Consider the following 23,162-nt stretch of genomic DNA (forward strand, 5'->3'; position numbering starts at 1 on the left):
CGTGTCCTTTGTAACATAAAACAAACGCACCCAGCTCGCTGAGAGTGCGGAAGTAGCCTCTCCTGTCAAATATCTAAACATTGCTGCCCAGCACAGAGGGGAGCTTCGGTGAGTAGGTTAAATGATATCAGTGTTTACCTGTTTACTTAATTTGGGTGAATGAAAAGTAACACAGTATTATTACCTTATTAGTTTTGACGGATAGAACACACAGTGCAATGTTTTTAAATAAATCGTAGACTAACGTTGAGTCATCCATTGAGTCATAAAGTTGTTAGCAACATTCTCTATTAAAGTGTTTGATTTAGCTAGCTAAACTTTACTGTACATGTCTCAATAAAGAATTATGCTACGTACATTCAAAAGCCAGCTTCATAAATGCACAACAGTTTAACTAACTTCTTATTGATCTGTAATATATACAAAGTGCTCGTTTAGGTTGCGTAAGACGTTTACACTTAGTTATGAATACATGATTAATGTCATTAGTTGCAGCTTTTCCTGTTATGTGTGCTGTGAAACGGGTCCAGATAGTTGTCTTTTGTTTCCAGGAGGAAAATCAAGTTTGGTCTGACTTTGATGACACTAAAGTAAATACATGTAGAATACAGATAATAGTGGGAGCCTGCAGTGATTGAATCATTAACAGCAAGATTCCTTCATATTACAGAGTTTCACCTAAATAAACAGAAGGAATGACTGATTAGCCTGCGTGTTGACTGATCCAGGGGCCGCACAGCTGGATAAGTAACTGTAGATGATATTTCAGGGCTGTAAGTTACACAAAGATGTTCTTATATGAGGGATATGTGGAGCCCCCCCAGATGATTGGACATATTGATGATGATAGTGTCACCTCGACCTTTGGACATAAACAGTGCCCGTGACATTTTTACACGTACAAAAGTCTTGTGTACAAATCAGGATTTAAATCATTCAAATTATTCAAAATATCAAATATAACAGAAATATGCAACCGAGTCAAATTTAAAACACATTTTTGGCGAAGCTTCTAAAATAAACTAGAATTTAAAAAAAATGACAAACTTGAAGAAAATTTGAAGTAAAGCAACAAATCAAAGCAGAATAATTTCATTTTGTGTAATGTCCGGCGCGTGTTCACTGACTGAGCCCTCGGTGGGTGTGACAGCTCAAGTTCCTGCAACTGCGTGACGTGGAGGTCCAGAGGGTGCAGCACGCTTTACTGTGTCCTCTAATCTGACTGTTCACAGATCAGCAGGGCTCCGGTCCCGAGCCTGGAACTGAGCTGTTCCCTGACCGACGCAGACAAGACCCGGTGAGTACCGAGCTGCAGTGACGGCGCACAGAGGCCTGTGGATCCAGCGGTCAGCGCTGTTTTCTGGGATACTTTGATGCGCTCCTCCCCTCCTGCCTGTCTTGCAGCCGCTCAGCTGTTCCTGTCGGTAGACTTCAGGTCTGCCATCTGCTCTTGCTTTTACAGTTCCTGCAGGCGGAATGCAATGCATTCATCACGGAGCAAATCTAGTAGACGTGACAAAAAGTAAATGGACACCATGTGCAGCTGCTCGTCTGTTTTTAGTGCTGCGTGTTACTAGATAACTGAATGATCAACATTTTATGGACAAACTAGTGTAAAAACCTTGCAGCTTCAGAGCTTATAAAGAGCACCTAGGTGATTACAGCTTCCTGTTTCAAAATAAAAGCTCAAAGACATGTTCTTAGGAGTTTGCTGTGAAAGAACCTGTTTGTCCTGGCCTGTGACCCTTCATCAGATTTTATCAATAGACTGTTAATGCAGACACACACTCGGTGGCTGAGTGTCTACATACTTTTGTCAAGTTAGTGTGTGTGTGGCTTTGGGAGTGGCTTTTGACACACCTTGTGTAATCCTGTCAGGGAAATGTTCTTTTACTTCAGCTTTAGCTTCCAGCTCTTATGTTTGATGTTGTTTTTCAATGTTTTTATCAGTATTTTATAACAATAATTCAGGTTAATTAGTTTTATTCTGAGTAAAATGGGAGAAACCTTATTAGCTGTATGTTTAGCACTTCTTTGCTGTAGTTTTGCAAGTGCAGAGTTTTCATATTCTTGCTCAATACAGGGTTTCAACAACAGTTTCCATCATGGCTGCTGGTATTTGAACTGCGAGTTGTTCATGAGCAGATGGTCCCTCTGCTCCTTAGCTTAGATCAGGTCCACCACAGTCTCTCTGATTTTACTTATTTTTTAATTTTTTTACAGCTGTTTCTCTCTGAGTCACATCTCCCCTGATGCTCTGTCGCTCCTCTTGCAGGTGTTCCAGGAGGCGGGACGATGCTGTCAACAGACAGCAGTGGGTCCAGGTTCACTCCTCTGGTGGTGGTGGAGCTGGCCTCAGACACCAAGGAGGAGGCCATTGCCTGGCTGCTGAGCAGGATAAGAGACACACAGCAGAATGGAGGTGTGGATGTTCAGCTGGTCCCCTCTGATAGCTCTCTCTATTGTTGCAGTCACTGTTCTTGATCCTGGTCGTGTCTCTCAGGTGCTGAGCTGCTGGTGGAGCAGTTGGGGCCTGGAGTTGTTGCTGAGGAGAAGGAAAACCCCAACATGTTTCTGGTGGGCGCCTCCTGGCAGAGGCTGCTCTCTGGTGCTGAGGATGTGGGTCTTTTTAAAGAGTGCAGTGACGGATCCATGAGGGGCTTCACCTGTGTCAACAAACACAGCTTCAAAGACTTCAAAGGTGAAATGTGACAGGTGTCAGGTGAAGCCACGTCTTGTTTAAATGTGACCTACAGGCATGTTCAAAAGTCAGTACCTCCTCTCATCATTCAGTGACTTCTTTTATCGTGTAAAGCATACGCTGCTGATTGATATGCCTTTGCTGTTTGTCTCTGATCTGCTGTGTCTCTCCAGGGGATGGAGATGACTTCCTCAGCATGGCTGAGTGTCAGTACATTATCAAACATGAGCTGGACACTCTACGAGCCAAAGACGAGACTCATGTGCCAGGATACAGCCAGGCCAAGCTCTACCCAGGGAAATCTATCAGTGAGTCCACATCAAGCTTTGTCACCCATCAGAGTGAACAGGTGGATTTTGGTAAAAAAAAACTGGAGTTGCAGCAAAAGAAGGCGGCACAACTCTCCTCCGTCTCCACCTCCTGCCTGAACGCATCCTGTGTGTCTCTCTGAGCTGCCTCTGTACCTCCATCCTTCTCTCTTTCTTTCAGTATGGAAACAATAAATATGCAAATGCTGGGAAATATTTTTCCAAAGCAAAGATAAGGAAGCAATGAACTTGCAGCGGAGATAGCGAGCCTCTATTCAGTGCTTGTGTTTGACAAATTGTGTTAAAGCAGAATGCAATCATTTCGGACAAATGATGCACTCAAGAAGTAGCTGATGAAATGATAGAGCTTTCATGTACTTGTATTTAGTCACTGTGTGTTGGACAATAGGAATTATTGCCGTAGACAGGGCATTGTGTAGAATGAGCCATTGTTTGTCTGTCCTTGTTTTAGAAGATTAAGCTGCATGTTTGTTTAGTTGGGAAAGTAAGTTCAGACCAAGAAGAGTGAGGGATAAGAAAAAGCAGGAAGTGTGATTTCATGTGGGCCAGAAGTCAGTGAAAGTCAGTGAATATTGATGATAACAGGTTGTGTATTTAGTTCGCAGATTGCTGTCCAAAGGAATCCTGATCCAAGTCTTTCCTCTGCATGACAAGGAAGAACTAAAGAGACTTTCTTTTTCCTGGTATGAGAAGGTGAAGTTGTCTCTTCAGCCTCTTGGTGAGTTATTACAATCATCATTCATAGAATCTTGCAAGAATAATCCAGATAATGTGGGATTATCAGTTGTTTTGACACACAGGTAGATTATAGTTTCTGTATAAAACACGTCATAGTTCTTCTGAGCATATATTTTTGTCCACTTCATTCTAATGTCCCATCTGTCTCCAGATGACATCCGACACTACTACGGTGAGGGCCAGGCCCTCTACTTTGGCTTTCTGGAGTACTTCACCTTTGCCCTGGTGCCTATGGCCCTCATTGGGTTGCCTTACTACCTGTTCGACTGGGAGGACTACGACAAATATGTCGTGTTCGCGGTCTTCAACTTGATCTGGTGCACTGTCATCCTGGAGGTATGGAAACTGTGTTATGTAATCCCATATGAACCAGTATTTTATCATCAGTGATGATGTAAACTGATCCATCATCCATCAGTTATGGAAGCGATGCAGCGCCTCATTAGCATACAACTGGGGCACACTGAGCAGGAAGAAGGCCTTTGAAGAACCCCGACCTGGATTCCATGGCGTCCTCGGGTTCAACCCTGTGACGGGACGTGAGGAGCCTCTTTATCCCAATGCCAAGAGGCTGCTGCGCATCTACCTGGTGTCCCTGCCCTTCGTCCTGGTCTGCCTTTACGTGTCCCTCTATGTCATGATGATCTACTTCCAGATGGAGGGGTGGGCACTGAATGTTCACGATGAGGACCCCACATTCTGGACTGGAATACTGTGTTTCATCCCAAGTATTATCTACGCTGTGGTCATTGAGGTCATGAACCTCATCTACAGATATGCTGCTGAGTTGCTCACGGAGTGGGGTGAGTGAAACCCGACAGTTAGCGCTACTAGCTTCTCGTATTATAGAGCTGACATGTTTCCTCCACTTTAGAAAATCACAGGCTGGAGTCTTCATATCAAAACCACCTTGTTCTCAAAGTATTAGTTGTGAGTATATTTGGCCCTTGATATTGATAGGAGTGTGGAAAATCTCGTTATCACCTGACTTTTTTTTGTTTCTTTAGTTCAATTTCATCAACTGCTTCGCCTCGCTCTTCTACATCGCTTTTGTCATGCAGGACATGGTGCTGCTCAGACAGGTAGGCCTGCCCCCCACTCTCATCCCTCTCATCCTTCTACCGCTCTTCTTTCCTTCATCGCTTCATCTGCTTTGTTCTTGACCGTGCACAGAGTCTGGCCACCTTGCTGATCACCAGTCAGATCTTAAATCAGTTCATGGAGGCCTTCCTGCCCTACTGGCTCCAGAGGCGGCGCAACAAAAAGATGATGCGTAAAGTCCAGAAGAAGAGAACTATGCAGGGTGTAGAGCTTCCTCTGGAGGAGCAGGTCCGGCTGGAGGCCGACATGAGCACATATTTGGTGACTACATATCCACTTTGGTAAAGAAAAGCATGACACATGAGTCTTCTTCCTCACTGATCCCTCCACCTGTTTCTGTCAGGGTACCTTTGACGACTACCTGGAGCTGTTCCTGCTCTTTGGTTACGTCACCTTGTTCTCCTGCGTCTACCCTCTGGCTGCTCTCTTGGTGGTGCTCAACAACATCACTGAGGTTTATTCTGACGCCTTCAAGATGTGTCGTGTGTTCAAACGGCCCTTTTCTGACCCGGCTGCAAACATAGGAGTCTGGCAGGTGAGACGATTAATGCAGGTTCTTTATGGATTTATCTGAAGACACATCATCCATGCAATATTTAACTTTGTGTTACCTAAGTACCCTGGTCATGAGAACACTATAGCTCCCCTGGGAGAAAATATTGTCCACTTTACATGCTTTATCTTAGCAGAACTGATTGATTAAAAAGAGCATATCGTTTACATCACACTGTGCCTAGCTTGCAAAAATGGCTGACCTTTATGGAAACAAGTCATTGACTGTCTCTCTCTCTCTCTCTCTGTGTGTGTCCGAGCCCAGCTTGCCTTTGAGGCCATGAGTGTGATAGCTGTGGTGACCAACTGTGCACTGATCGGCATGTCTCCACACGTCAAAGCCTACTTCCCCGACTCAGAGACACAGCTCATCCTATGGACAGTGGCCATTGAGGTAATTCATACAAGCACAAACACATAGTTTCTGCTGTGTAGAGACGTACAGGACGTCTGTGCTGTGCTTCAGTTATAGGATAATTATTGTGGGATGGCTTGTTATAAAACAAGGCTCGGCTTGTTTCAAATTAGAGAGCTGAAGGACCTTGAAGGAGTCGAGTCAGTTTTTCATGATTTTATTAGGATTTTGTTTTTCAACCTTTACATCAGGGCCTGATTTGCTGTTTGTGAAAACTGCACTGTCCTGTGCTCTACAGCGATACACTCTTTAAAGATGATTAGTCAGTCTATACATCCATTAGAACACACCTGCATGCAACACAAACACACTACAAACAATAACATGGTTTGTAAAAGTCACATTTATGATATCTGTAGTATTAGACTGCATTAGATTTTACAGCAGTTTCTAAGAAAGCGAGTAAAAAAATGTAATATTGTGACATTTTTTTGCTAAAATATTAACAGTAGTGACGTAATTTAGTTACTCTTATTAAAGGCAGACATTTTATTTTATGGCAGATTTTATGAGACAAGGCAGTGACATACTAAAACAATATTAGGACATACCAGACTGGTGGATGCTGGTTAATGTTTTAACCCATCCATCCATCCATCCATCAATTTTCTACTGCTTCTCCGGGGCCGGGTCGTGGGGGCAGCAGTCTAAGCAGGGACACCCAGACTTTTCCTCTCACCGGACACTTGTTTTAACCCTGCAATAATATAAATACAGGTTGTTCATCTTAGTCCTGGCCCTGTCTGATTGAAACAGGGGGCCACAGGTCTCATCTGTTAATGTTATGCACTGACACAATGAGCCATTCTCCACACATGACGTGTGATCTGAAGCCAGATGGTAGAAACTAAATGTGCAGGATAATACCAGGATGTGATGGGCGGCAGGATTCACCTCTCACATCTTCACTACCTGCACACATGAAAATTAACACAGATACAGAGACACAGAGAATATTTCCTGCAGGTTGAACATAGTTTTATGAAAAACATCACCTCACCTGCATATGAATGGATCCTGCACACTGGATTATAACTGAGGCCTCTCCTGTGCCTCAGAGCTGATGGAGGTTTCCCCCCACTAGATGGAGCCAGAGACCAAAACAGATCTGTGAGGGAGACAGTGGGTCAGAGGGAGGCAGAGAGAATGTGTGTGTGCATGAGTGTGTGTTTGCATTGATGGGTTTTTGCACTGTGAGTATTCATCCTGTCATTGTTTGGATTTGTGTTAAATTCTGCATTCTCACTCCACATTCTTCCTCTCCTGAGTCAACCTCTATTAACATTAACGTCAGCCTGTGCTTCTTTTCAAACAGAGCACACACACACACACACACACCATGCCTCCAGAGGAAAAGCTCCAAATAACAGCACAAATAGAGAAGTAGTGAATGGGTTTGGTTGAGTATGGAGAGGTTTCTTTAGGACACGTCTGTACTGTATGTGTGTGTTTGTTTGATGCTTTAACAAGCTCCCGAGGGACCTGATGGTTCTAGCTATTACTGTCTAAGACTGTAAACATTGTAAAGTCTACTGTACCTGACTGTAGGACAGGTCTGCTGCTGATGCCGGGGCAGAAACTGGGTCATATTGATCGTCTTTGTGTTTGATTGAATGTGTGGTCTGCACACACTGAGCTGCATGATAAACTCACTGTTCATGGCAGAAGTTGTGAGTTGTGTGTGTGTGTGATTTCTCTTCCTCAGGGTAACCTTGGGTTTAATTAACTCTTGTGTTGCTCTAATGCTGTCTCTGGACACAGGAAGCAGAAGCAGCTGTAGCTTTACTGCTCCCTTTCTGTCAATAGGAGGCGCATAGTACTATGTGGGTTGAGTGTGTATCTAGGGATGCACAATGTAATTGGCAAATGAAATATTGGCAAAATACCAATAAGATGGTGGTCCGTCCATGCATCCAGTTTGAGGGTGGAATATAGACTGACCAGAGCACGCATCAGTGCACACACACATGGTCCACATGACCCTTAGCTCCACTTGTTGCTGGAGAGGCATGTTGGTGGGATTGAGGAGCTCCTTCCACTGCCTGATGACGTCTCCAGCTGAGACCAGCATCATCAAGACACTCAGTGTGGTGAAGTGCTGCTGTCCCCTTCCTGCATAAAAATGGCCTCATTGTATCCGTGAGAACGATCGCACCATGATCACAGGATTATTAGTGTATTGATTGTTTTTTGGTGCTTCTAGTCTTGCTGGTTAAAACTAGGAGAAAGGAATACACTGTTGCTCTAACAGGGAGTGCCACCTCTTATCCATCCCCACCTCCTTCACCCTGTCTTCTGGGCTGAATAGAAGAGAGCATGACTTTTTTTTATATAGCAGCAGGCTGCACGCCGGCCCCGGGGGGTGATGTTCTCTGTTTGACTTATACTCTGCTCCCTCACCTGAATAAGGAGAGGAGGCAAGATGCTGCTCGGGTGAACACAGGGAGAAAAAGAAACCAGGGCAGCACACAGCGTGTGTCGGACTATTACTCTCTCTCTCTCTCTAACAGTGTGGTGAGGTTGTATATGCTTGCAATCCATCCTGCATGTGACACACACCTGCCGTTCAGATGTGTTTTTCTGTACTGTATACCCATAACATGCCCTGTGACAGAAGGCTCGGATCAAAGCAGAGATAGGAGGAGTGAAAATGAGTCAATAACTGAAACGACGGCGGAAACGGGCGAAGATTGAAAAACATTAAGGACGGAACGTGTTGAGGGAGGAACTGACAGGTCTGAGGAGAGAGGGAAGAAGAGGCGAAACGATCGAGAGAGGCAGGGAAAATCTAGTGTGTGTCTGTGTGTGTGTGTGATGAACCTGAGTCACCAGCTGATTGTACATCAAAGCACGTTCCTGCCTGTTACCATCCAGCACATTTCCAAGAATAGAGCAGGCAGGCCATTAAAGAGATGGGACAACAAGAATAATGAGAGCCTGGCTGTATAATGTTAAATGTACCAAGAGGGACCGACACATGAATACACATGCATGTTGTTTATAGGCGTGATGTCTGATATATTGCCGTCGGAGAAGCAGTTTGTATCTAAAGCGGCTGAAAGTCCTGGCGGTGCATACATTTTTAAATAAGGCCGCCTCCAGCGGGAATACAAACCTCTAACCCAGACCCTGTTAGTGCAGACCACATATGGATTTTACCTTCTCACAGGTTGAGTTGTCATTATCTGTGCAGCTGTTTGAATCTTTATTCTTCACTTAGCTGATTCAAACCGTTAAAATCAAAAAGCTCCTCTTATCTCGGTTATGGGGTTGGGTTGGGAGCGGACGGGAGGGCAGCGCCTTGTCGCTTACTAGCAGCAGTGCTATGATACCTGGGTAATTACTGTATAGGGCTTACACACATCAGTGAGCAGTAACCAGGCAACCGGCCAGCCTGCCACAGAAGCAGACAGAGACTTTCTTTCAGAGTCACGGGTCTGTCTGCTGTAATCTGCTCATTTCAGGGCAGCCGAGCCAACAGAACAAGGACTCTGAACCGCTCACAAAGGCCCAAAAAATGAAAGGAGGCGTCATCACCGATTCATTTTTCAAGGTGTTATTACAACTGACATGCACAAGAGGTAGATGTGCTTCATTTGGCATTGGCATGTTGCAGTGGACTTCAAACTGAACAAATGAATCAAGCTCTCCTGCATTTGTAATGTCTGAGTCACTACCTGGGCCCTTTAGGAGGCCAGCAGGAGGTCCTGAGTTTACACTGATGGGACAAACTAAATACTGGACCCACTTTTATTTCATAAGCTACATATTCAAACATTGTATTTTTAGGTAGACAGAGGTTGGAGACTTGAAGTCTCATAAGATCTGTAAACATCCTGCCTAACTTTATTTTTGTATCACTAAATTTAGCTGCCATCTTTGCAAATATCTGATTTCAGCAAAGAAAAACAAAACGACAAAATAAAGCAGTTTGTCTTTTCTCTACGTCTTTCAGTCTGTCACACTTTGTGGATTTAAGCTGCTTTACAAAACCTTCCTAAAGCTGTGACTAACATGGAGATAATACCATTTACAGCGGTAAAGAGCAGCAGCGGCTCAGTGGTAGAGCAGGGTTGTCCAATAACCGGAAGGTTGGTGGTTTAATCCCAACTCCTCCCTAGTCATTGTTGAGTGTCCTTGGGCAAGGCACTTTACCCGCACTCACTGCTGCCTTAAGCAATTTGGGAATGGGATTGGCAATGGGATTATTAAAGTATTTCAAAAACAAAACAATGAGCTGAAAGGTGCTAAAACACTCTGACACCTCTCATACTTCTTTCATACATTCTGCTTGTTATAAGTTCGCCTGCTGATACACGTGTGACACTTTTCATTCTGTCAAATGGTCTTTTTCTCCAAGGTTATTTTCAGCAGCCCACCACACAGTAATCTCATTACACTGTTTTTTTAGATAATCAGATTAACCTACGCCAAACACCAACGACCCTACGCACCAATAACCTAGCCTAGCCTAGCCTAGCATCTCTCTGTGTGTATGTGCAGGTGTTTTGCTGGAAGTTAATCTTCTAAACTCCTGTTGTATAACAGTGGGACACCTTAAACCCTGCATGTAGACAGATACATTCATATTGTTTGGTGTTGGCAGCATTGACAGAGTTAGCTCCTCGTCTAACTCATGTTGACAGATAGTTCCCTATAGACACCTGCTCATCATAATATGTTTTTTGAGCCACCGTCAAAGCCAGACTAGCCAGTCTTTACAGAATGACACTAAGCTCACACATATAACAAGTCACGCAGTCCCTCTCGGAGTGTTTATAACACATTTCATATCATTGTTTTGGTTCTGCAGCCTGCAGCTTTACTGCCTTTGTTCACGGTGACAGCCATGTTTACCTCAGTAGCTGCTGAAATCACATCTGAGCTGATTTGTTGTGGATTGTTATCTTGAAAGGCAGCAGACTTCCTGAGACCACAGACCTACACTCGTCCATGTGACCAGGCTTCAGGCTGTGTGTTTGGGGGCTGAACCATGAGTGGTTCAGACCAGTCAGTGTCCTATAAGGAAGTAATGGTCAATAGAAATGACACTGACATGCTTCCATCATCAGTGGCTTGTTGATCTGATTGGTTGAGGTTGTCATGTGATAGAGTGGTTCATCCATGTGAGGATGCACGAGTTGTGATAACTTCTTATGTCACATCACACATGAAATGGCACATTGTTGGCTTCCTCATCAGTTAAAGATGTTGGCGGATTGAAATGCTAATTTTCCAATTAACAGTGAGGGGGTGCCATGGTAACAGCATGAAGTGCTGAACACAGAGCAGTGGAAGTAAGAGTTGCACTGGTTCTTTGATATGTGCGGAGTAGCTGCACTTACAGACCTGTGCCTGACAACGTTATTGTTCAGGTTGGAGCAGCAGCTGGGTTCAGTGATTACTATGCTCCTCATTCAGTGGGCTCAGGTTGCAGTTAGGATCAGGACGTTTCTTTTTTAATCTTTCCTTTCTGCTACATGCACTCAAGATATGGAAAAATGCGATTTAACTTAATACATATCATTTATAGGTAGAGATGATCAGTAAGCTGAGCTCCATCGCGGCATGGCGATGACAACACAGGCGCCTACTTATTCTCAGCATCTGAAGTTTGGTCACATCCATGACGGCAGGATTTATGCTCCGGCTCAGAAGTCACCTTCTCCTCAGAGCTTTTCTTCATTCTAACCCTTCTGCTGCTGAACACTCCGAAATATATATTAGCCTTGAATAGCATTAGCAATCAGCTAAGAGCTGGAGTGTTTATTGTGCACTTTCAATCAATGTGACAAGCCACTGAGATCAGGGATTTCTCCTTCTTGTTGTTCTGCTTGTTAATTAGTGGAGCTGCTGTGCTGACTAGAATGAAGACCTTCACTTTAACTTAAGAAGTGTTGCCTTTGTGTCGCTGCAAAAACAACATATTGTTTGTTCCCTGAGACTGAAAGTTGCCATTTCTTCGAATAGCTGTTGTTTACAGAATCCTCCTTCAGTTTCACCTCTGCATAAATGATTATGTACCACACAGACTCAGAACTAAAAGAGGAGATGAGTAGACTGTCTGTGTGCTTCACTTTATTCCTGCTAATAGTAGCAGATCAATACTCTGATTATACTAGAAGACACAACGTACATGAGTTGTGCTTTCACAGATGTTTCCATCTGTTAAGTAAATCTGTGGAGTGAAGTGAATGAGACGGTGTGAACCAGGACCCACAGTGTCCACAGACTGCGACCACATGCTGCCCAGACACCTTCCAAACGTGGTCTGTTCACACCTGTACTTATTGATGTCCACTACATCGGATCAGATTTTTTTTATGGAGCCTCTCATGTGCTCTCACACCATGTTTCCATCTACTGTAGCACACATGAGTCCATTACTGTGATGAGGAATCAAAGGAGCTGATGACAGTTGGAAGTCCTCCAGATGGACTGCCACAGGTGTGTGTGTGTGTGTGTGTGTTAGTTGTGTATGGTGGTCAGTTGGGAACAGTGTTTGCTCAGCATACATGTGAGTGAATGTGTGAATGTGCGCTGGCTGCTTCATGGGAAAACACACCGTGCTGAATCAGATGTGATGTCTGTCTGCGGTGTCTGATAACCAGACGTCCCCCGACAGAGGAGAGAAGATCTGAGGAAGTGTGTAATGATTTTCCTATGTGAGCGTTCACAAGCTGAACACATGCAGAGCGATGGGCTTATTTGTCTTAGAGGAAATGCTCTGTAATGTTTACAGCAGTAACGGTGGCAGAAACAATCACTATTACACATAATGGGTCCATTTAAAGGCTCTCACAGCCAGTGGTGGAAAGTAACTAAGTATTTGTACTTAGTTACTGTACTTAAGTACATTTTTATGCATTTATACTTAAGTAAAAACAACAGTGCATACTTTATACTTTTACTCTATTCCATGCTGCAGCTGTTACCTGTACTTTCTACTCCACTACATTTCTACAGTGTCTGTAGTTCCTTGTTCCATGTGATGAACACAGTGCTGGACTGATGTGAGGTCAGACTCTGCATGGAGATGGTGTCACGCTGCCAGCTGTGTTTCTATAATGAGCCTCAGTCATGATGCCGGTGCTCTGGCTCAGTTAGCTAACTAGTTAGCTGCTGTCTGCTAACACAGGTCCATCCATTAATGTCTGATTAACATAAATCATAACATGAATCTACAGCAGGAACACTGACACAGTAAACATGCTGAATGCCTGTTTGTTATCAGCAGCCTTCACTTGATGCCCACAGCCTGCCTCATGACACACAGACCTGTCCATAGCTGCTTCTGGACTGAACATGTACATTAACTACACATGGTCCATTTTAATTTAAGATGATTTCTTTGATTATTTTAACCTGATCAGATCCTTTGCAATGGAAATCAATCATATCCTTTTTAATTTAAAAAAAAACAGGCTGTTTTTGTCCTTATTGTGTCTCAAGGGCACGTTCAGAACTCATCCCCCCCCTCTGGTCCTCTGTCCTCTCCTGTTTTACTGCCATGTCCCATGAAGGACACCATTCCATAAAACCGCATAATCAGGTTATGTTGACGTGTGTTTCCTTCCTGTGGTTAGAAAAAAATAAAAATAAGGATGCAAATAAAAGGCGACCCTGAAGAACGTTTCATCCCCGTGATGTGATTGTGTTTTTTTTTTTTTTTCTTTCTGTGATTTCAGCACGGGCTGCTGGCCTTCAAGTTCATCCTGACCTTCCTCATCCCAGATGTTCCCAAACACATTCAGATCAAACTGGCCCGTCTGGAGTTTGAATCACTGGAGGCCTTCAAGAAAAAGGTAAAAACCTGACTCTGTGCTCTCTCTGTGTGGACTTCCTGTTTACACAACTGCAACATGTGGGTGCAGCCTCACCTCTGATGAATGTGCTGCACCGAAGAACAGACAGAAAATATGCATGTGTGTGTGTGTTCATGCCTCATCAGCTTCGTTCTTGATCGCTTAATGACCCAAATCAACATACAACAAGTACAGTGTGCCGGGAACATGAGCCTTGCAGTATGTTACAGATGCTGCACTGACTCTGGGAGCTGTGTGGAGCATCTGTACATCCAGTTGTGCACAATGTGTGAAGGAAGACCAACCACAGCTGGAATCTCGGTTCAGGGTCAGACCCTTTAAAGAATGCAGCCGATGGAGGCGCAGCCTTCACACCTTTGATTTTAAAAGCGCACTTCCTGTCCCCACCCTCACTGAATCATGGGAGGAGTCTGAAATCATAAACAGACCCACTTCTCTCAGCCATCTGAAACTGATCCATTAATCCTGAATAAAGGCCATTATTGATATATTGATGAAGCATATGGAGTGGATATCATCCCAAGCAGCCACTGAACTCCATCCCACCCTCAGCACTCACTTAATAAGTAATATAAATATGTATGATTGTGACCTAAAGGTACATTTCTGCAACATATTTGAATACTTTGCTACTTTTCATTCATTCTGCCTCATTTTTTAGTGCTAGATTTACTTCCACACTCACTCCTGAGTACATTCAGAAACAGTTTATAAGAATAAAACAATAGTAATAAACCTGGCAGAGGTCCCAGGATCCTTCAGGCTGCTCCTGAATGCAGCGTTCTGGGACTGCCAATCCTTCATTACAAACAACAGCAGTAAATCAATGTAACATTCAGTCATGTAATTCTGTCCAGGGCGGTCAGATGTTTGCAGATCTTCACTAAAAGACGTGCAGCGAGTCGTTTATCATGCTGTGATTGACTACACGTGCATCATCACAGCCTCGTGTCTCGCGGCTGTAGTGGTGGAGACTGTACGTGTGTCCGTGGCAACATATTGGTCCATAGCTTCCCATTTAGCAGTAAGAATGGGCTCTCGATGCCTGTCCCAGACCACTCTGTTGAAGACAAATGGTTCGCCTTATGCTAATAGTATTGATATGGCTCCACAGTGAAGCATTAGCTTGCTCCATACCGCAGCCATTCGTTTGATGTGGACTGACAGGCCTGAGTGCTTCTCTGGATTCTGGACTCTGTCAGACTGTTTCTCAGCATGTGTCCCTGTACTTCTGAGTCTTAATGTGAAGAGAAAAATCACTCTGGTATAACTGATACTGACTCAGCTGGAGTCTGATCAGCAGCCAGTGAAGCCGGGTTTAACCTGTCCTGCTCTCTTGGTTCTGCAGAGGCAGCTCCACGGAGGGTAAGTAGCTCAGGCTTTGTGTGAGTGTGGTTTACACACATTACTAAATGGCTAATTATTCATCTAACTCAGGTGTTTTTGTTCTGATCTAACCTGCTAGGTCTCAATGAGATGATGGAAACACAGCATGACATTAAGACGTCTCTTTGTTTGTCTCGTGAGACGGCGATCAGAAACATTTAGACAGAGTCAGAGCTAATTTAAGATGAGGAGAGACAGTGCAGATGGTTGGAGGCTTGGTGGGAGAAGCTAAGCTTTGCTGTCGGTGTCGGACACAGAGCGGTGCTGTCGGGTGAGGCTGTGAGGAGAACATCACATTCCCGCTGGAGACACTTGATCGGACAGATGAGACACTTTGTTGGCTGCACCTCTCCAGCTATAAGCCACAACGGTCTGCACCCCCATCTGAGCAGATCAGTCACAGCACACTGAGCCTGTCGCACAGTCACACTGGGAAACAGTTAATACAGTTAGACCTTAAAAGAGCTGTCTTCAGCTTTCTGCACACCTGTTGGTTGTTGGTGTGATGTAGCAGATCTTAGTGCGATGTGACCTCTGATAGTACCTGGAAGTAGCATCATTGGTGCTGCAGGGTCTTATCTGACAGACAGTGCTAAAAACTGCAGTACACAACATGGCCTCTAGGGGTGGGCTTCAGAAGTGAGACTATTCCTTGACCCTCATGTTTTTAATGACTCTGCCTCAGGCTCCGCCTCCACTCAGGCTCCGCCTCCACTCAGGCTCCTCTTTGCTTGTATCTGAAGTTTAGGCGCAGCGTGACGCCGCCATCATGGCGACAGTTCGAGCCTCAAAAACAGCACTCCAGACGGATGATGTCACAGAAACCCTGTCCCTAGTACCCCGTTCACACTATGGAAAAAAATCTGGCTAAAGCAGGATTCGGGCCTATCCTGATGTGTTTTTTCTGAGTGTGAACACCTCGAATCCGGCAGTATCCAGTTTGATTTCAACTAGATCCACCTCTCGTGGGTGGATCTAGCCGGATTGGCTCAAATGTGAATGCAAATGTGGCTAGCGACACGCTACTTCCGGTTAGCGACATGCTACTTTCGGTTCACGGGGCGCGACATGGGACAAAAAAACGCACGACGCATGCGCACACGCGGTCCTACCGCGGCCTGAACGGACTCTGTATATTACGAGGCGCCACCTAGTGGTTTGGAGGACAGCAAACACGCTGGATGAAGCCGGATGGAGTGCGGACACAAGTGTGTGCTAGCCAGATTTGAAAATAGGTCTGAACGCATCCAGCTTAAAGGCTGTCTGGGCTCAATCCTACTCTAGCTGGAATGACTTTCTCCAGTGTGAACGGGGCCTAGTTACTTGCTGTCTATGGGACTACACAGACATGGAACAGGAAGTAAACGGCCTCCTCCACCGAGGGGCGGAGCCTGAAGCAGCTCATTTGCATTTAAATCACAGACACAGAAACATTTGACCTTTAGCAGCCTGGAGTTTATCTGTGCTGTGTTTGGAGCTGGAGCCTCAGACATTCTTCTCACTCAGTCTGAGGTAAACGGCTGCCTCAGCACAAACCGCCCCAGGAGCTTCAGTCTTTGGGATAAACTTCAGTAACATCACACACTCCTCAGCCTCTGATGTAATTTGCCTGCTCTGCAAAGTTGTAATTAATTGATTAAAATGTAGCTCTGCCAACATCAGCATCAAGGGGAAAGTCCTGCACTGTGATTTATCACAGAGGCTGCTGGGAGGGGGGGGGGGGTCTGCATCTCCTTCAGTTTATCATACCAACCCAACCTTTCCACTCCTATCTGACCTCATGGAAACATCCCAGCAGACAGATCCCTGGTGTTCAGACAGCTGTGAGGCGGTCCGATCAGGTTTTTGCTTACAGGGTAACTCCAGCGTGCGTCGACACGATCCTCTCTGAGACGCATGCTGTCAGCACACAGACAGTACCTGCTCCCTGTTTCTTAAGCAAGTCCCTGACAGACTCCATCTGCAGGAGACTGTCCAGGCCCGGCACGCAGGTCAGGCTATTTTAAAACCCTGCTCTCCTCAGATACACACACACATATATAAACCAGGTAACAGCAGTCAGGGGGTGGTGTTCATGTGAGTGCTGTGGACAGTCTAAATTACAACACAAATCTGCATCCACCTCCATTTAACCCATGACCTTTGACCTCTTCGCTGTGGTAGGGGTGTGTGTGTGTGTGTGATAAAGATGTGTATGACACCAACAACCGGACAGAATCATCATGAATGTGATTGTGTGTTGCAGAAAATGCTGGAAGCCTTGGAGCTCAGCAAGAGCGAGCAGTGAGGAGGAGAGGAGGAGCTGCACACACTGATGCTGTTTACACCACCACAGTGACTCTTCGTTACATTACAGCGTGTGTGAGTGTGTGTTTGTGTGAGTGTGTGTGTGTATCTGCTGCACCGTGTCACTGAAGGAGGTGAGTTTACAGAGAGGAGTGTACCAGACGTATCACTCAATGAGATGTACTGTAATGATGTGTGTGTGTGTGTCAGGGTGTACATATGGGCCAGGTGTTCAAATCACTCAGAGATGCTGTGGAGTTTATATCCAAAGATGATCGGGTCTTTCATCACTTTGCTTTGGGGTCAGTCAGTACTTTGAACTTATGATAATAACAAACCTACAGGATGATCATGAACAGACCAGAACCTCCATCTAAGATTCAGCAACCAACAACTGACTCTGTCCTCAGTATGGAATCAAAGAAAGTATATGATGTATTCACTAATAAATAGTGGTAGACAAGTACACATGATTCTTAATTTGCATCACATGTTTTGTCTTTTATTTTGAAAAATATAGTTGCATTAAAGCCATTGATCTGTGGGAGGCTGAGTGTGAGCGGTGTTAGCACATCGAGATCACATGGTTCATATGAAATCATCAGTATTTGCACAGAATCACAGGTTAACCTGCACTCGTCCATCATGACAGTGATTCCATTGCATCACAATGCTTACTGGTACCTGCATGTGGTGTGCACACCGGATGTAATATTTGACTGTGTCCATGCACTCCTGTAAAACCCCTGGTGCCTTGAAATGCAATATAAATGTTTGTTTTTATATACATATGCTTTGGTTGCAACACGTATTAAAACTGTAAGTTGGAACTGCTCAGCTTTAATAAAGTGAATGGAAAGTGTGTGTGTGTGTGTGTGTGAGGACATGAAGAGGCAGAGTGTGCAGACTGAGCTCCTCTGAATAAAGTCTCGGCGTGCTGGAAGCCTCTTGGTTACTTGAGGCAGAGATCTGCCAAACATAGAGAGCAGCGGTGTCATGCAGCACATTCATCATCACTGACTGCTTTTCAACACCTTCAGTGACCTGGATCACACACACACACACACACACACTCACAGCCTGCAGGTCCTCAGCCACATGGTTCTGTAGATTCATCACAAAATACTGTTTATATCAAATGTTTGCATATTAAAATGTTGTTTGTCGTGACTTTTATCACTTTAATCTGCACTTTAGCTTTTGTCTATTAGCATCTTTTGACTAGTTTTCCCATCTTTGTTGTTTCTGGATGGCAGGAATATTGGCAGCTAAATGCTAACATGCTTAAATAATGATGCAAAGGTGCTGCACGCTTCTACAATGTACTGTGATTTTGTGCTACCATGCTAACATTCATAGCATAAGTAACATATTGCTACCATGTGCGACTGGAGACACGTTCGCCATGTTGGTTCTGTGTGCTAGCATGCTAACATTTGTAGCATGTTGCCATGTTGCTTTAGACTTAAAATGCCGGCATGCTAACAGCTTTAGCATAATGCGATTCGAGGCATGTTCGCCATGTTGTTTTAGCGTGTTAGCGTGCATCCGGTTCGCCATATTGGTCTAGCGTGCTAAGCACACATGTAATAACATATAAACGTATAAAATGTTTATACATTATTGGTTTAGCATGCTAACATTTCTAGCATGTCCACTATAATAATCCCCTCATGCCTAGAGCCCATGTTTAGCATGCTAACGTATGTTTAATATTAATTACATGATTTTTTTTTCTAATAATATTTTCACCAAAACTTTTTTTCTAGCTTTAGCCACCAATAAAGACAGGAGAGCACCTGTATGAGACAGTATTCCACATTTTATTTTTTTGGATATTACCATAGCTATATGTAACGTCTGACAACAGGTAACTACAGAATAATACACTGAATATTTTTCCGTCAGTTTCATCTCGTCTTTTTTCCGTTTCTTCTTCTTCTGTTGCTTTTTGGTCCAGTAACATGTCTGCTTCTCTCAGTGCCATTGAATGTCAAACATTGAAACACATGCACATCATTCACCTGGATACAGCTGAGTAAGACAACAGTCAAAGAGACCTGACAGTATGAATTAGAATCGTGTCGTTTTTCTCACACGGCTTTATTTTATTTTATTTTATTGTTTTTTTTTTTTTTTTTTAAGCTGAGACACCCATACAGTATTACTACAGTAATTATCATAAGGCTAGATTATCGTACAGCTATGCACCGGAAGGTTCACTCTGCTGTTCTAATAAAGAGAAAGAGCACCATATTTACAACTCTAATTACATTTGGTTTGTTTAGAAAGAAAATTCAGACAACAACCAAAGAGAAAAAAAAAAAATATTTAAAATGTTCCTTTTTTTTTCAGGTTTGGAATTCAACAAAAAAACAGAAAAAAAAAATGAAAAATGTTTATGTACAGATAGCTGCAACACACAGTATAGCTTATTGCAATGCCCTTAAAGAGGAGTTTCCCCTCCGCCCTTCCTGTCTGTTTTGTTTGTTCACCTCCTGAGCAGCTCTGTTTAAAAAGCTGCACATGTCGTGAGCCGCGTTCGTCCTCCTGCTGATTTACACACAGCAGCGCTCGGGACGTCACACGGGGCCCAAGTCAAATAAAAAAAAAGAAGGAAATAAATAAAATAAAAGTCAATAAAATCGCTCAAAAAATGTACAAGTTTTAGAAAATAAACTTTTCCTCACACTGTATATACACACACACACACAGCATGCTGCACCCTCATCATGTATACAGTAAGCTTTTTAGGGATGGGGGGGCATGTGAGTGCAGCCGGGCGACAAACAACACAATGTCATGGTAATAAAAAAATAACAACAGCTCAGTTTTAAATATGTGGTCAGCAGTAACTTTTCCAAATGTATGCGTGTGTGTGTGTGTGTGTGAGCATCGTCTTGCTACAACGCTGCCTTCCATCGAACCACCAGGTTTCCTCATTTAAAAGCTAAGCGTGTGTTGCCTCTGTCCAGAGTTAAAGGGCTCTGACCACCAGGACTTTAAAAAAAACAGGAGAAAGCAGATTGTCTGAGTGCAATACGGAGCCTCCTCTGACCCCATCCAGACCCACCGCCGCTGTAATCTATCAGCTTGATCGGTGGCGTCGCTGCTCGCTGACGTACAGAGCAGGTTCGGAGGCGACAGAGGAGCTGATTGTGATGGTTTGTGTGGACATGTGGGGAGTGTACAGTACTCGTTTCATCTCGGCTCACTGACCACTGGGAGTGTCGGACCACTGAAAGAGCAGCTGGCAGTTCAACCTCAAGAGTAAAGTTCAAATTTTACAGGTCGAAGCATTTCAGTGATGATCAGAGAAAAAAAAAATACAAATTTAGTTTTATACAAATAATAATAAAAAAATGAAATTGGTGAAAAATATCTAACATCTCTCCAGTGGTAACTGATCATGTGACGCTCTGGAATATCACTGGTAGTGAAGTTACATAAGCGATGATGTGAGGAAACCGGTCTTTGTTCATTAAGTGCAAAATCTTCTTAACTTCTTTTGGCAAACAGAGAGTCACTGGAGCGGAAATCACTTCTTCGTTAAGACTTTATTTATTTAATTTTGTAACTTTATGTCCGAGTAGAACCTTCACTCCCTCACCACGACGTTTTATTCTGATATTTACAAATGTTGGTAAAATACTAATTAGAAATCCTTTTTTAATATAAAATTTAAACTCCATCTAAAAATATTCTTTTTTTTTTTGCTTACACTTCAGTGGCCCAAATACTCCATCATGGCTACAAACTGTTCCTCATGTTGTAAAAGCAGCAGGTTCTTATTAAGAATGTAAAAACAAAATGCAGTGGAACAACTTAAAGCAAAAATAAGAACGCTAACAGAAACAAGCTGGGGGGTGGTGGGGGGGGGCAGAGAGGTGTGTGTTGGGGCTTCAGATGACCTGGCAGCAGCTGGCTGGAGCTGAGGTACAGAGCAGGCCGTCCCTGGAGCCGGCGCCCCGCTGGATGTTGACGGAGATGGTCTTCTCACACAGAGGTAGTTGGAGCACGCTGTTTTTCAGCGTGCTCAGGTTGCTGTGAGTGTCCCTGCTGGCCGGCCCCGCGTGCAGGCCGGAGGGGGTGTTGGGTGTGGTTTTGCGGTGGTGGTGGTGGTTGTGATGGTGGTGGTGGTGCTGCTGCGCAGCGTGGGTGCGCGGCAGCCCGGCGGTGTTGGTGGTGGGGAGGGTGATGGTGTCCAGGCTCCCGGTGGAGCCGATGCACATCCTCCAGGCGGATTTCTCCTGAATTTTCACACTCCCTCCTGAGAGGCTGCAAGGGTCTATGATGAACTTGCTTCCTCCTCCACCTCCTCCACCTCGACTCCTACGCCCACCACAGTGGTGCTGCAGCTGGGAGCTGAGGCACAGGCTCATCAGCTTCAGGCTCTCCACCAGCTCTGTGCCGCGGCTCGCCGTGCGGGACGGCCGGGACACGGAGCTGAGGGAGGGGTTGTTAGTGCTACTGTTGTTACAACAACTGGAGGGGCTGTCTTGTCCTCTATTTCCCCCTCCTCCTCCCCCACTCCCTCCTCCACCACCACCACCACCTTCCCCTCCTCCGTTTCCACCTGCTCCAGGAGGACTCCCCCTGTCCGGCCCAGAAGAGCCACCTCCCTCTGTGGGGGGTTTCCCCTGCCCTGAGCTGCTGCCTCCCCCGTTCCCCCCCTCGCTGCCGGGCGGCCCCTCACTGCTGTCCCTCCTGTTCCAGCCGTAGCCGAAGCTCGAGTCTTTATCCAGGCGCCTGCGGTGGCTCTCGGAGTCATCGTCGCTCGTCTCCGAGCTGGAACAGGATGACCCCCTGCCCTGGCTCTTGCGGCGGTTGTAGCGTTTCTGCGAGGACCCCGGTGACGACGAGGACCCAGATGACGACGAGGACCCCGATGACGACGAGGACCCGGCCCCGGTGCCGAGGCTGCCAGCATTTCCGGCCATGTTCATCTTGAGGCGGCTAAGTTTGGGCGGCAGGCCCTGGTCCATGTCGAAGTCATCGTCCGACTCCCCCTCCTCCTCAAAGATCTGGTTGAGCACCGGGGCACTTTTCCTGGAGGTGAGGCGGTTGGTGATAGAGGGGAGCTTGCGTCTGAGGATGACTTGGGTTAAAAGGGGAGATGGGTCCTGCTCTTCCTCCTCCTCTTCATCCTCCACCACACTGACGAGCAAAAAGACAGAGATAGGACTTTCTTTACTTCTCTATGCAAAACATAATCATTGTATATATAAATGATTCACACCTGGAGAGGCAGGGTCGCTGCTTAGTCGCTGCTGACGTGGAGGGAGCGGGAGCCCTGACAGCCCCGGAACCAGAGCTGGAAGCGAGGCCTGATGTGGCAGCACAGGCCCCCTGGAGCGAGGAAAAAAAAAAGTTAGCCATGCCTGCATTATTTGGGGTTTCAAGGCGTCAGTACGCTGAACCGTGAAGTGATGAAGATGAGCGTACCTGTGCTGCAGAGTCAGTCACCGAGCTCTCGTCCCGTCGGCCCAGCTCCAGCATGCCTTTGCAACGGTGTCCGTTGAGCAGGCTGTCTGTACTGCGAGCAGGAGACTGGGGGCCTCCGGCATGGGAAATGGACGAAGATGCCAAACTATCCTCAATGTCCTGGTGCACGCCCTCTCGGGTGGGCCAAGACTGCCTGGAGACACAAAGCAGAAGAGTCTGAGTTTAAGTTTTCATCCACTGTTGACTATTCTTGTGTGTCTTCAGAACTGTGGAAAGTTAAAAACCTCCTCTGGGTATTCCACCAATGGGAAATGCAAATGACTTAAACCTCTGTAGAATTCCTGGGAACATTATTTTCTGTATACAAAACATGTAAATGAATG

The 23,162-nt window shown here is 45.2% G+C and overlaps 2 protein-coding genes across 7 annotated transcripts in view; one reads left to right on the forward strand and one right to left on the reverse strand.

The window, feature by feature from the left end:
- The first annotated feature begins 47 nt into the window (after positions 1–47).
- Positions 48–18,196, forward strand: ano10a (anoctamin 10a). Of its 4 annotated transcripts, none has more exons than XM_028425268.1 (16): positions 48–108; positions 1,233–1,297; positions 2,276–2,422; positions 2,504–2,701; positions 2,875–3,009; positions 3,629–3,748; positions 3,920–4,104; positions 4,187–4,571; positions 4,643–4,698; positions 4,776–4,850; positions 4,942–5,130; positions 5,213–5,404; positions 5,687–5,815; positions 13,525–13,641; positions 15,011–15,027; positions 17,294–18,196. In XM_028425268.1, exons 3-16 carry the CDS (start codon positions 2,296–2,298, stop codon positions 17,361–17,363), a joined length of 1,995 nt encoding a protein of 664 aa, XP_028281069.1. In that variant the 5' UTR covers positions 48–108; positions 1,233–1,297; positions 2,276–2,295; the 3' UTR covers positions 17,364–18,196. The 4 variants fall into 4 exon arrangements, with proteins under 4 accessions (XP_028281069.1, XP_028281071.1, XP_028281070.1 ...); XM_028425270.1 differs by lacking the exon at positions 17,294–18,196 and adding an exon at positions 15,128–15,412; XM_028425269.1 differs by lacking the exon at positions 15,011–15,027.
- Positions 18,197–19,136: 940 nt separating this feature from the next.
- Positions 19,137–23,162, reverse strand: part of snrka (SNF related kinase a) — a 31,867-nt gene continuing 27,841 nt past the window's right edge. For 2 of the 3 annotated variants that reach the window (XM_028426100.1, XM_028426099.1), the window contains exons 6-8: positions 22,780–22,972; positions 22,574–22,683; positions 19,137–22,491 (exon numbers count right to left, since the gene is read on the reverse strand). In XM_028426100.1, the coding sequence (XP_028281901.1) occupies positions 21,237–22,491; positions 22,574–22,683; positions 22,780–22,972 (1,558 nt within the window). In that variant the 3' untranslated portion in view covers positions 19,137–21,236. The remainder of the gene's footprint in view (positions 22,492–22,573; positions 22,684–22,779; positions 22,973–23,162) is intronic. The other variant, XM_028426101.1, reaches the window with a different exon arrangement.

Source organism: Parambassis ranga, chromosome 16, assembly GCF_900634625.1.
Source record: "Parambassis ranga chromosome 16, fParRan2.1, whole genome shotgun sequence".
NCBI classification, from domain to species: domain Eukaryota; kingdom Metazoa; phylum Chordata; class Actinopteri; family Ambassidae; genus Parambassis; species Parambassis ranga.